General features: G+C 45.7%; 1 protein-coding gene across 3 annotated transcripts in view; it reads left to right on the top strand.

The window, feature by feature from the left end:
* Positions 1–13997, top strand: part of ubash3ba (ubiquitin associated and SH3 domain containing Ba) — a 50055-nt gene that overhangs the window by 22185 nt on the left and 13873 nt on the right. For all 3 annotated transcript variants that reach the window (XM_056285280.1, XM_056285281.1, XM_056285279.1), the window contains exon 2: positions 13898–13951. In XM_056285280.1, the coding sequence (XP_056141255.1) occupies positions 13898–13951 (54 nt within the window). The remainder of the gene's footprint in view (positions 1–13897; positions 13952–13997) is intronic.

The raw sequence follows: 13997 nt of genomic DNA, 5'->3' as shown, positions 1-13997 counted from the left end.
AACCGGTGGTGATTCTGTATGTGGCAGGAGTGTCAGAACAGTTGAGATGTGTATTTTCCAAACACTGCGTCTCAGCTGCTTTCAAACCCCAAAACACGCTGTGCCAAAAAAAGCTCCACCCCAAAGATCAGGTGCCTCGACACAAAGAGAGCAATATAGTGTAGCTGTTAAGTGTCAGGAGGACTGCCTTGACTTGTACATCGGGGAAACCAAACAGACGCTGGTCAAGAGGATGACACAACACAGGAGAGCTAACAAGTCAGACCAGGACTCCACAGGCTACACCACCTACAGGCCAGGACTCCACAGTCTACACCACCTACAGGCCAGGAGTCCACAGTCTACACTATCTACACCGTCTACACCATCTACAGGGCAGTGGCCACTCTTTCAAGGATGAAGATGTGCACATCCTTGATAGGGAGGAACGCTGGTTTGAACAGAAAGTCAAAGAGGCCATCTATGTGAAGAGGGAATGACCATCCCTGAACCGGGGGGGGGGGGCGCTAAAAGTACATCTGTCACCATCTTTCAATGCTGTGATTGCAACTATTCCCCAATCCTCTGTGAATAGTACACATGGCCATTGTGACTCTAGTTAATAGTCATGCCCATATTTGCATATGAAACTGGTCGGTGGTTTCAGTTGTTGTGACACTGTATTGTTTATAAGGGTGGGGGTACCTGCAGTCACTGTATTGTTTATAAGGGTGGGGGTATCTGCAGTCACTGTATTGTTTATAAGGGTGGGGGTATCTGCAGTCACTGTATTGTGTATAAGGGTGGGGACACCTGCAGTCACTGTATTGTGTATAAGGGGGGGGTATCTGCAGTCACTGTATTGTTTATAAGGGTGGGGGTATCTGCAGTCACTGTATTGTTTATAAGGGTGGGGGTATCTGCAGTCACTGTATTGTTTATAAGGGTGGGGACACCTGCAGTCACTGTATTGTTTATAAGGGTGGGGACACCTGCAGTCACTGTATTGTTTATAAGGGTGGGGGCACCTGCAGTCACTGTATTGTGTATAAGGGTGGGGATACCTGCAGCCACTGTATTGTGTATAAGGGTGGGGGCACCTGCAGTCACTGTATTGTTTATAAGGGTGGGGACACCTGCAGTCACTGTATTGTTTATAAGGGTGGGGGTATCTGCAGTCACAGTATTGTTTATAAGGGTGGGGGTATCTGCAGTCACTGAATGGTTTATAAGGGTGGGGACACCTGCAGTCACTGTATTGTGTATAAGGGTGGGGGCACCTGCAGTCACTGTATTGTTTGTAAGGGTGGGGGTATCTGCAGTCACTGTATTGTTTATAAGGGTGGGGACACCTGCAGTCACTGTATTGTGTATAAGGGTGGGGGTACCTGCAGTCAGTTTAGACTAAAGAGGTCACCTAGATGAGTGATGGAACGTTTCTCTCAATAGACGTCGTGTCCAGATGAACTGATTCAGCTTTCTGGAATGTAAACATGTGTTCCCCTTTTTAAAGGTAAAATGCAGTGATTTACTTTAAAAACAAGCGGGGTTGAAGTATGGTCACAAGGTAAACCTTTTAGTCCTAAGGGCTGTTGTTAAGGGCGGCACAGTGGTGCAGTGGTTAGCAAGGTTGCCTCACAGCAGGTTTTCAAGCCCCAGGGTAGTCCAACCTTGGGGGTCGTCCCGGGTTGTCCCCTGTGTGGAGTTTGCATGTTCTCCCCGTGTCTGTGTGGGTTTCCTCCGGGGGCTCCGGTTTCCTCCCACAGTCCAAAGACATGTAGGTCAGGTGACTCGGCCGTACTACATTGTCCCTAGGTATGAGTGTGTGTGTGTGTGTGTGTGTGTGTGTGTGTGTGTGTGGGCTCTGTGATGGTCTGGCGGCCTGTCCAGGGTGTCTCCCCGCCTGCTGCCCAATGACTGCTGGGCTCCAGCATCCCCGCAACCCTGAGAGCAGGATAAGCAGTTCGGATAATGGATGGATGGATGGAAGGGCTGTTATTAACAAATCAACACATCCAACAAACGTGCTCATTCCACTCCGATGCTTTCTTTCATGCTACATCCAAGAATTTGTAGTGAAATTGGGTTTTTATTGCTTGTCAGAATGTTTGTGATGTGCTTCGTCCGCTCTCGATGAAACACTTATTTTTCAGTCCCTTGTCTCGCTACAACTGTAGCTCATTTGAACATGCTTCTTGGAGTAATCGGCACAGCTTCCTGTTGTTGTGCACAGTCACATTGTAGGCCAGAATAATAGGCTACTCGAGGCAAGTGAAGCTTGCTTCCTCAAAAATGCTGATGCGTGTTTCATCAGACAGCTGATAGAACTTGACATGGTTGCCTCATAAAGAGTAGCGAGACAGCACAGTCGCTCAGTCCAAACATGTACATTTATATTTCGGGCATTTTAGACTTCTGAAATACCAACTTGCATTGACACACAAAACACAGAGTACACACAGAGTAGATTTAATGGTGTCACCCTCTGCCTAGCGCGGTGGGACAAGCTACGCCGGACCACTTGGACATCCCTCGTCACCAGAAATAATGAAAGGAGTATGAAAGAAAGCGTGCCAGAGGCTCCGTTTACACAGCTCGTCCTGTTAGAGACGGCAGGGATTCAGACTCTGCCCGGCTTGCTGGGAGGAGGAGCTGCACGAGGGCAACATGTCGGAGGGCGTATATCTCACACAGGGAGCTTCTGAGTTTTTTTGCTCTGATGAAGGCTCATAGAATGGGCGTTGTGTGTTCCTTTTTTTGTTTTTAGTTTAGTTTTGCAGCCCTTTGCACACCCCGTTCCTCATTTGCGGTCACTGCCTCGTCTGTGTTTTCACACGGTGTGTCATCACAACCTTGTGATTGTGTTAACGTCTCTGTCAGATGTGATGTGAATAGCTTTATTTTTATTTTGAACATGTAAAAAAAGAAAACAACAAAAAACATAAAAACAGCAATAATAATAATTAAATGAAATAAACAATAAACCTATACAACAAACTCAATAAACAAATCCTCATAAATAACACAAATTAGATATTATATGTTCGAAAAGGAGTAGGAGAAAGTATACCCCACCTCCACTACTCATCAGTTAATTCATAATCTTTATTTTATATACAGTTTATAACAATTATCCCAATTCTATGTGCAACCCAAATATCCCCGTCAGTAATAAACAACTTGGAACAGTTAGCACAACCCTGCCTCATCCCTATTCCTCTTAAAAATAGTTGTTTTGTACATATCTTTAAACTGAATAATGTTAGTACTTTGCTTGAGTTCCACATCCAAACTGTTCCACAAATTCACCCCACAGATAGAAATACACATCCACTTCATAGCTGTACGAACACAGTTTCTTTAAATTAAACTTTCCTCTCAAATTATAGCCCCCCTCTCTGTCAAAGAATATTTTTTGGGATATTATCCGGTAGTAAATTATTTCTTGCTTTATACGTTATTTGTGCTGTGTTAAATTCTACGAGATCCATGAACTTCAAGGCACATGAACTTAGAAACAGCAACGTAGAAACAGCGTGTCAGTGTGTTCGCCACATCCTACATTGTTGTATATCCTTTTGACCCTTTTTTGCAGTATCCATAATGGATGTAGGTTGCTTTTGTAGGTGTTACCCCGTACCTCCACACAGTAATTCAGATATGGCAATACAAGTGAACAATATAGTGTGTTCAGTGTTTTATGATCCAGAATGTGACTTGTTTTTCCTATGACTGCAATGCTCCTTGTCAGCTTTGCTGGCACATATTTTATATGAGGTTTCCAGCAGATTTTGTGGCTTAGAAATTTCTCACACCTAGAAATTTATTCTCATATACCCTTTCTATGTTGACATTGTCTATCATCATTTGTACTTGAGTTTTATTTTGCAATTTCAAAATTACATGGTTTGTTTTGTTCAAATTTAATAATTTATTTGTGAAACCACCTTTTTCATTTTAATCATTTATGTTATGATCACCCCCAAAAGCGGCTGTAAATTCTCCCCAGAACAGAAAATATTGATGTCATCCACAAATAGAACCAATTTCAATATTTTTGATGCTCTGCATATATCCTTTTTGTACAGAATAAACAATTTCGGACCTAATACTGACCCCTGAGGGACTCCACAATTAATATCCATGCATGCTGATTTATGGCCACCTATCCTCACAAATTTTTTTCAGTTTTATATAACGGTATAACTTTTGCAATTTTCATTTTGCTTGGAAATTTACCAGTTTTAAATGACAAGTTACAGATGTGATTAAAGTGGTTTTGCAATACCATTGATGACTTTTTGACTATTGCCATATGAATTTCATGAGCCTAGGAAGAGCCTCGGGGAGCCCATAGCTGTGTTTCTGTGCATGGTGATGTATACACCTGTGGGGGCTGGTTGAGAAGAGTTGGCACAGCTCAGTTCAGCTCACCTTTAGACACTATTTACTCTGGACTATTTAAAATGCCCACTTTCTGCCTTTCTACGCCTGCTGAGAAAATTATTGGCAGCTTAATGTCATGGCAGCATCTGTATCCAGCTGTGACATGTTCACGAAATAAAAACATTCATCCAAAAACGGTAATTTGTCATTTATCAAAATAAATATCTGTGCCCTGTAACATGTTTTATAGGCATACATAAGTGTTATTTCCCACTGTCGCTAACTATCTAACGGTCCCAACCATTTTATCTCTGGGCAGCCGTGAACAGGAAATGCAGTTTATAAATAAATCATTGAGTTCCTGCTTAGAGCCAAGGAGAGGACTTTAAGGTTAGCCACAGTCTGATTTAGGGCAGTCTGCCCATTAGCCTAGTATTTCAACTGTGGCTTATCTAGTGTGTTTATCGCCATCTGTTTTTAATGTGGCCCATCAGGACCATGATGCTCTTTCAAGCTCCAACTTCAGCTTCTTGCATTGTTTTTGTGAATTCAGTGGACTGGGTTCGGCCATTAATTGATTTGCAGACATGGCTTACTGTAAACAGTAGTGCATTAAAGCTGGGAAAGTCATTTTACCCTGTTGACAAAAGGATACTATATGAGTCTTGCCAATCTTTAGTCTGTTGTGATATTTTTAAAAAAATCATGAATTACAAAACATTTTATATTCTCTCTGCAAACATGGTTACTGACTCGTTGATAGAACCTTTACTGTGTGTCATGTGTTGTGGGTTCATTTTATCGAATAGCACTGAGATAAGGGCCAAACAATGTAATCTTCTGGTACAAGGCTGGATTTGATTTGATAACGTTTCAGTCACATCTGTATCCCTGTAATCCCATCATACCGTCTGAAAGAAAATCCCCTTCTTCTCCCCTTGCACGGAGAACCAGGTGGAGTCTATGAATGGGATGGCTGCAGTCTGCAGAGTATGTGTGCTTCTCAGTCTCAGTCTTAGGCATTAGGGATTTGTAGTGTTTTAAAAGCAAACTTGGTCAGAAGAGTATTTTTTCCCCCGAAATGAAACTTGGGAGAGGTCAGATATGTACAATGGCAAAGTGGTTGGCATCTTGCAATGGAGGCTTGCTCACTCTCTCTCTCGCTCTCTCTCTGTGTCTCGCTCTCTGTCTGTCTGTCTGTCTGTCTGTCTGCCTGTCTCTCTCTTCCCCCCTTCTGTCTCTTTCACTGTCTTTCCCTCACTCTGTCTCTCTGTCTCTGGCTCTCTCTGTCTCTTTCAATTCAATTCAATTAAATTCAGTTCAATTCAATTCAGTATTTGCTTTATTGGCATGACATGCCTTTTTGTACATATTGCCAAAGCATGTAACACAACAGCATAACAACAATGATGGTAAAAACAGCAACAACAACAATGATTATGATATCAAACAACAACAGTAGCAATAATAGTTGATGGTTCCGCGGCCCAGCCGGCAAGAACACGGCACCAACATCGCTGAGGCCATGTGCTCGGCCCCAGGGGGCCACACTCATTAACAATGCGCGCACCTACAGCCCGCACGTCGCCCCGGACCAAAAGTGTCTGCCAAGAGGCATTCGCTAAATAATGACGACAGCGAATAACAACCAATGATATGTGCCGTCACCCACTGTCTCCCAGGTTGTGGCAGGAAAATATAAATCTTGCTGCAACGCTCGCCGCTGGCCCCCCTCCCAGGACCACCCGCAGCTTGCCTGAGTCGTCCATTTCCTGGTACTCTAGAATCACATGTTCCTTGACAAAAGCCCGTCACTGTTTTTCAAATGTGTCACATTTAAGAAGGAAGTGCACCTCTGTCTCCACCTCGTCTGTCATGCATTGACCACATGTTCATTGCTCTTTTGGCAACCACATCTTGTTATGTCTCGCCTTTTCAATGGCTAGACTGTGGTTACTGAGCCTGTATTTGGTGAGGAACTGTCGCTGCTTCCTGTCTCTGACAGTTAAGAGGTGTTCTTCCAAATCATAGTTTGTTTTTAGGGCCTGATAGACTCCTAGTTTGTTTTGGGTTTTAATTTCAGCGTTCCAGTGTTTCAGATAATTGTTCTTGCTTTGTTTTATAGCCTGATTTATCCTCATGTTGGTTCGTTTTATAGTCTGATTTAGCCTCATGTTGGTTCGTTTTATAGTCTGATTTAGCCTCATGTTGGTTCGTTTTATAGTCTGATTTAGCCTCATGTTGGTTTGGAATGCAGTGCTGGTCTGAGGTTGGTTGGTCTTAGTATTTGTTAAAGGGTTAGTGAGTCTCAGAGCCAGCTGCTTCAGGGGACTCTTTTTGGGGTTCAGTTCTTGGGTTTTCAGAGCTTTAGAGTGCAATGTATTTGTTGGGCTTGTATTTAGGTGCATCCAGAAGTTCAGAGATCTTTTTTGTACATTTATCAATAATGGAAACCGGAGTAATTCTGCCCTACATGCGTTGTTTGGGGTTTTCCTTTGTATTTTCAGAATCATTCTACAGAATACAGCATGTAGGGTTTCTGCAGGATGCTTGTCCCATCTAGTGTAGCTGGAAAGACTGAGTGGACCCCATACCTCACTTCCATATAGCGCAGTGGGCAGAATTACACTATCAAACAGTTTGCACCAGATGGAGATTGGTATATAAATGTTAAAGAATGTATGTTTAATTGCATATGGAGCTCTGCAAGCTTTTTGTTTTAGGTTATTCACTGCCCGACTGAAACTCCCCGATACTGTAATAACTAGACCAAGGTAAGTATACTGCATCGTATGCTCTAAGGTGATGCTACCTAGAGTCAACTGGTATCTATTTTCCTGACACCTGGGCTTCTTCTGGAAGATCATTGCTTTTGTCTTTTGTGGATTTATTGCCAGGGCCCAGTGCTGGCAGTAGTCCTCAAGCAGGTCTAGTAGTTGTTGCGGCCCACCTGTGGTTGGTGACAACAAAACTAGATCATCTGCATAAAGCAAAATTTTACTCCCATGTCATACAGGGGGAGACCTGGGGCTGCAGACTGTTCCAGCTGCACCGCCAGTTCATTAATATATATACTGAACAGTGTCGGGCTAAGTCTCTTTCTCCCTCCGTCTCTCGCTCTCACTCTCTTTCCCTCTCTCAGTGCGAGGGAGGACGGAGTAGCAGCATGTTGCTTCGGTATAAACGAGTTTCTAAAACGAGCCTTTTCCCCCGTTTTTTGATCCGTCTTGTCCTTTTTCCTGTGCTTTTTTTGTTGTCTTTTAGTTAGTTTTTTTCGGTGACAGGGCTGAGTGGAGTTTTTCTGAGCTTTTTTCCCCCGGTAGCGGTGCTGCCGCCCTCAGCGGGGCAATATGGCTACTGTGGGAGGTGGAGCCAGCACGCGATTAGAGTGGCTCCGCTGGTCGAATGCTCGGTGGAGGAGCGCCGCCTCGCGGTAGGCCAACATGTGGGATATGGAAGCATAACATCAGCATCCAGGGTGAACAGTGCTGTGGTCATGTGTATCTATAGTGGTGATAAAGCCAAGCAGGTGGTGGACAGCGGTGTGGTGATTAAGGACACGTTGACTCCCGTTCTGCCGCTGGTTCATCCTGCCACGAGAATCACCATTTCTAATGTTCCCCCCGTTCATGAGTAATGCCGCTTTAGAGAAGGAGCTTGCAAGATCTGGACAGCTAGTGTCCTCAATAAAAATGGTCTCTTCGGGTTGCAGGTCTCCTCACTTGAGACACGATGTGTCCCATAGGAGACAAGGCTTCGTGATTCTGAGAGACAATGCCGAGGATTTGGATCTAAAGCTTAAGTTCAGGATCGACGGTTTTGACTACATGGTGTTTGTTACATCTGGCATGATGACATGTTTTGGCTGTGGGTCTGAGTGGCGTTTAATAAGGTCTTGTCCCGACATGAGTGAGGTTAGGTCTGATCCTCAAGGGCCGTCTTCGTCTCCCGATGCCGCCACAAGCGGCATATCTCCGGCTGAAGACGGCGCTGCCGACTCGGCACAGGGCAGACAGGAGGCCAGGGAGAAAGGGGCAGGAGAAACAGACCAGGTGGTGAAATAGAAAGACACCGAGGCTGGAGAACACAAGGAAAACGGACGGACTGAGCAGGCTGGAGAGGAAGGTGGGCAGGTTGAGCAGGTTAAAAAAAGGCCATCCCGATGAGAAGGTGACAGGACTTGAACAGGTGGAAGCTGATGGAAATGAGAACAGTGAGAGCGGGGAGTGTAGCAGATTGGCTGGGTGAGATGTGAATTGTGGTCAGAAGAAGCAAATACAGCAGACTGCTGTTAGAGTGGCAGAGTCTGTACTTGAGGAAGAGGAAGAGATGTTGTTGGGTGGTGAAATAAAATTTAAAAAAAGTCTATTAAAAGGAAGCCCACAGAGGGTAGACAGGACAATCTAAAAGCAAAGAGGGTTTCAAAAGGTAAAAAGCCATCCTCCTGCTCACCTGAGGAGGGCACAGAAGAAAGTAGTTTCTGCTCCTCGTACACAGGCGGACACTGAAGGGAGCTGTGCTTTCCTGAAAATTAGGAAGTTTTTACAGGTCACCAAGGGTTTGAGGGCGGTCAGGGCGGAAAATTACTTTCCAGACTTGCAGCTTTTTGTTGACTCAGTCAAACGTTTTATGAAAAACACAGGAGATGTGGAAGTAAACGAGTTTACTGACCAGGAAATCTTCAGACTGAAAAAAACTTGTACAGAAAGTGAAATTGCAGCTCCTCAGTGATGCTGAAGATGAATTTGGTCGACGAGTGCGTTGCACTGGGCGAGCTTCCTCTTACTGCTGCTGGAGGAGCCACTGATTCATGGAGCCAGGCTGGATGTCCACCACTGGTGCTCTCCAGGACTTGCCCAGAAACTGGTTCCACCACGAACATCACCCTACAGAGCAGAGCTTCTACACAGACATGGCCTTTTTTTCTCCAGAACTGGGGGTGGTATTGTGCATAGTGGGAGTTGATGAAGATGTTTTTCTTTTTTTTAATTTGTGTAATGAGAGAAAGTCCTGGCTGTGTTACTGTCGCTGTTTCATTTTATTTCTTCGGTATGTAAATTGTGTAAACTCAACATCCATTGCATGTTGTGCGTCTTGGGAGAGAGATCCCTCCTCTGTTGCTCTCCCTGAGGGTTCTCCCTATTTTTTCTCCCTGTTAAAAGTTTTTTTTTTTTAGGGAGCTGTTCCTTATCCGATGCGAGGGTCTAAAGACAGGATGTTGTGTTGCTGCAAACCCCCTGAGGCGAATTTGTGTTTATGTTGGGCGATTTTATTTTTAATTTCTGTTTTTGCAAATGCTTGTTTAGACTACTCGATGGTCTTTTTCTCCCGACACTTTTGTTGTTGTTTTTTTTGTATGAGCCGGATGATAAAGAGATGATTGTGTTTGAGTATCACCTGTTGGACTGTAAAGTATTCTGAATAAATGTATCTCCATCTGTCTCTCTCCGTCAGTTCGGTTCTATTCAGTTCAAATGGCTCTGTCGGCATGATGTGACGCTGTACATATTGCCAAAGCATGTTTATAAACATTGAAAAAGCTCAACAATAATTGGAAAACATTATTGAAAACAAACACACCACAGCAAAGAAACATAGAACAAAACGAATATGTTGTCATCAAGTAGGACAGCAACAATGTGTGTCAGGTGGCTGTCACTCACTGTCCCTCACTTTACGGCAGGCAGCAGCATAGACAGTCTCTCTCCGTGTCTCCCGCTCACTCTCTGTCTCTCTCCTCTCTGTCTGTCTGTCTGTCTGTCTGTCTCTGTCTGTCTGTCTCTCTCTGTCTGTCCCTCTCTCTGTCTGTCTGTCTGTATGTCTCTCACTCTCTCTGTCTGTCTGTCTGTCTGTCTGTCTGTCTGTCTGTCTGTCTCTCCCTGTCCCTCTCTCTGTCTGTCTGTCTGTCTGTCTGTCTGTATGTATGTCTCTCCCTCTCACTCTCTCTGTCTGTCTGTCTGTCTGTCTCTGTCTGTCTGCCTGCCTGTCTGTCTGTCTGTCTGTCTGTCTGTCTCTCCCTGTCCGTCTGTCTGTCTGTCTGTCTGTCTGTATGTATGTCTCTCCCTCTCACTCTCTCTCTCTGTCTGCCTGTCTGTCTGTCTGACTGCCTGTCTGTCTGCCTTTCTGTCTGTCTGTCTCTCTCTCTCTCTCTCTCTCTCTCTCTCTCTCTCTCTCTCTCTCTCTCTCTCTCTCTCTGTCTGACTGCCTTTCTGTCTGTCTGTGTCTGTCTGTCTCTCCCTGTCCCTGTCTGTCTGTCTGTCTGCCTGTCTGTCTGTCTATCTCTGTCTCTCTCTCTCTCTCTGTCTCTGTCTTTCTGTCTGTCTATCTCTCTGTCTGTCTGTCTGTCTGTCTGTCTGTCTGTCTCTGTCTCACTCTGTGTGTGTGTGTGTGTGTGTGTGTGTGTGTGTGTGTGTGTGTGTGTGTGTGTGTGTGTGTGCGTGTACATTTGACCCTCTACATTTGAAAGTGTGTCCTGTAAAGATGTGCATGTCTGACTCCGTGCAGAAGTGGGTGAGCCGTGTGGTGCTGCGCTGCACACACACACAGCTCACACAGACGGGAATTTAGCATATTTTGCTGCGGCAGGGCACACTGCCCCGGGGTGAGGGGGCTTTGTCGTATCTAGGGCCCTCTCAGTGGGGCAGATTTAAAAATAGCTCATCGGAAGTGAACATGAGAGTGGCACATCATCAGACCGGTCCGTTGTCAGTAATGCAGCTTGTTGTCTCGTGTCGACTCCTGACAGCAAATCCAATTAAACAATAAAGATACTGCCGCGCCCAAAAGCCCCTCCCTCAGCTCACGCATTTTACTGCCGTGCTGGTGTTGTTGGGGTTGTTATTTTCTATTTCCTATTTCCTGTTTGGTAGAATGGCCATTCAGAGCATGTGACATCATCAGTGCAGTGAAAACTGCCCTTGAGACGGAGGAGGGACGGAAAAGGAAAGTGTGCAGTTTTTTAACGTGTTTTTTTATTTGTCCCAAAGCGTTGAGTCAGATTCATAATAATTTATGTTGATTAAGTTCATACAACACACACAGAATGGACATGCAGCAGGAGCGGTGCTGAATGACTTGTGCTGGTGACATGGTTGCTGTAAGAGCTGCGGAGACTCATCAGCTACAAGTCATCTTCATCTTCACTTTCATGTTCATGAGGCAAACACGCTGGCTAGCTTCAACAAATGGGTTTCACGTTGCCTTCAAATACACCGTTTTTTCCACCAAGGCCAAAAAGGAAGTTACGTGTCAAAAACAACCTCCGGTGTTTGGTGCTAAACAAGTGATTCTCACACGGACGCTTGCGGCTGAAATTCTAATTTTAGTGCTGCAACACTGCTATCTTACAAATCTACATCAACCTCCTACACTGTCTGGCTGTACATGTGTGAGTGTTATTTTAGTCGCAGCCAAACCAGTAATAAAGCTACCAAGCATTGCACTGTTAATGCAATTTGCAAACGCTCGTATGTGTCTTCTGCTAACGGATACCTGACCTGCTGGTTGACAGACACAGGTGATAAAGTTTAGACGGACACAGGACACTCCTCTAGCACTTTCAAATGGACCAAGTTGACAGAAGCACGGTGGGCGGCACGGTGGCCCAGCGGTTAGCGCTGTCGCCTCGCAGGAGTTGGCATGTTCTCCCCGTGTCTGCGGTGGGTTTTCTCCGGGTGCTCCGGTTTCCTCCACCATCAAAAAGACATGCATGTTAGGGTTAATACTCCTGTCTGTGTCCCTGACCGGGGCATGACGAGACCAACTGGGGTTGGTCCGCGGGGGCTGCACAGCGGCTCCCCGTTGCTCCTAGCTACGCAACTGGGATGGGTTAAATGCAGAGTGTCACGTCCCTACGGGGATCGATAGAGTATATCAAAAAATAGAAATGAAAAAAGCAGAAATAACGGCTCATTTCATAAACGGGTTTGAAATTTTGACAGTCTTGCACAAGTGGCTATTTTGTAAGCAAGATCATCTGAGATATCTCTTGAACGACGGAAACAGACTTTGCCGTTTGTCATTCTTCATCTTTGTATTGCTTCTTGCAGTTATCTAATGAACACCTGCCCAGGTTTTAATTACAGACCCACTGGTGCCCCATTAATATAGCTGACATCAGCCCTGTGGCCAGGTATACCTTACTGTGAGAGTGCTTCTGCCTACTGACGGGCTGAGAACACTGACGGGCTGAGAACACTGACGGGCTGAGAACTCTGACGGGTTGAGAACTCTGGTGGGCTGAGAACTCTGACGGGCTGAGAGCACTGACGGGCTGAGAACACTGACGGGCTGAGAACTCTGACGGGTTGAGAACACTGACGGGCTGAGAGCACTGACGGGCTGAGAACACCGACGGGCTGAGAACTCTGACGGGTTGAGAACACTGACAGGCTGAGAACACTGACGGGCTGAGAACACTGACGGGCTGAGAACACTGACGGGCTGAGAACACTGACGGGCTGAGAACACTGACGGGCTGAGAACTCTGACGGGTTGAGAACACTGACGGGCTGAGAACACTGACGGGCTGAGAACACTGACGGGTTGAGAACTCTGGTGGGCTGAGAACTCTGACGGGCTGAGAACACCGACGGGCTGAGAACTCTGACGGGCTGAGAACACTGACGGGCTGAGAACACTGACGGGCTGAGAGCACTGACGGGCTGAGAACACTGACGGGCTGAGAACTCTGACGGGCTGAGAACACTGACGGGCTGAGAGCACTGACGGGCTGAGAACACTGACGGGCTGAGAACTCTGACGGGCTGAGAGCACTGACGGGCTGAGAACACCGACGGGCTGAGAACACTGACGGGTTGAGAACTCTGGTGGGCTGAGAACTCTGACGGGCTGAGAACACCGACGGGCTGAGAACTCTGACGGGCTGAGAACACTGACGGGTTGATAACAGTGTAGCTCAACGTTGTGACTGTGTACCGCACATGGAGGGAGCCCCAAGTAAGAGGCTGCATTATTGCTGATGAGTTGCTGATGTTCTCTTCAGTTGCAAGAAGGGCACCAGTGGCTCTTTTACATATTGTCTTCTTTGTGATGGATGCCATGCTGAGTTTCAGCTCAGTCCTGTACTCTGGGATAGATAGTCTTATCAGAGCTGTGGAGAGCCACCGTGATCCAGCCTGTCCCTTTAGAGGCCGCTTTTGAGATCTGAGATTTATATTAGGACACTAATTAGATCACAAGAACTCATTAAAGCCCCCAAATGTCGGATTTTGTGAGGCATGTAGACGGCAGAAGATTTTCAGACCTGTGTGCCCTTTAAAACAAATGCTCTGTACTCCCTGCTTGCCGTTTTGCAAACACAGCGAGCATGAATAATGTTTTCCTAACTGACGTTTTTGGCGCGTAATTCTCGGGGAGGGAAAGAATATTTTCTCCAGCATTTGGCTTCTGGCGAAATATATTGTGACATGGTGACGCAAAAAAAACATTTCCAAATAACATGTTCCGGAAGAGCGACTATTGATTTAGTGACTGTGTTTTGATTTTTCTCCTCTTTTTTTTCTCTCGGCAGGCTGAAGGCTCTTGTATCCACAGGAAGCAGAAATGTTCAGGCAGCTTGTGACTGGTGAGAAGACACATATTCACACAGTTATTAATATACCGGTATACAT

The sequence above is a fragment of the Lampris incognitus genome, chromosome 8 (genome assembly GCF_029633865.1).
Source record: "Lampris incognitus isolate fLamInc1 chromosome 8, fLamInc1.hap2, whole genome shotgun sequence".
Taxonomy (NCBI): domain Eukaryota; kingdom Metazoa; phylum Chordata; class Actinopteri; order Lampriformes; family Lampridae; genus Lampris; species Lampris incognitus.
Note: the sequence above shows the minus strand (reverse complement) of the source record. Positions and strands in the feature narration are given on the sequence as shown.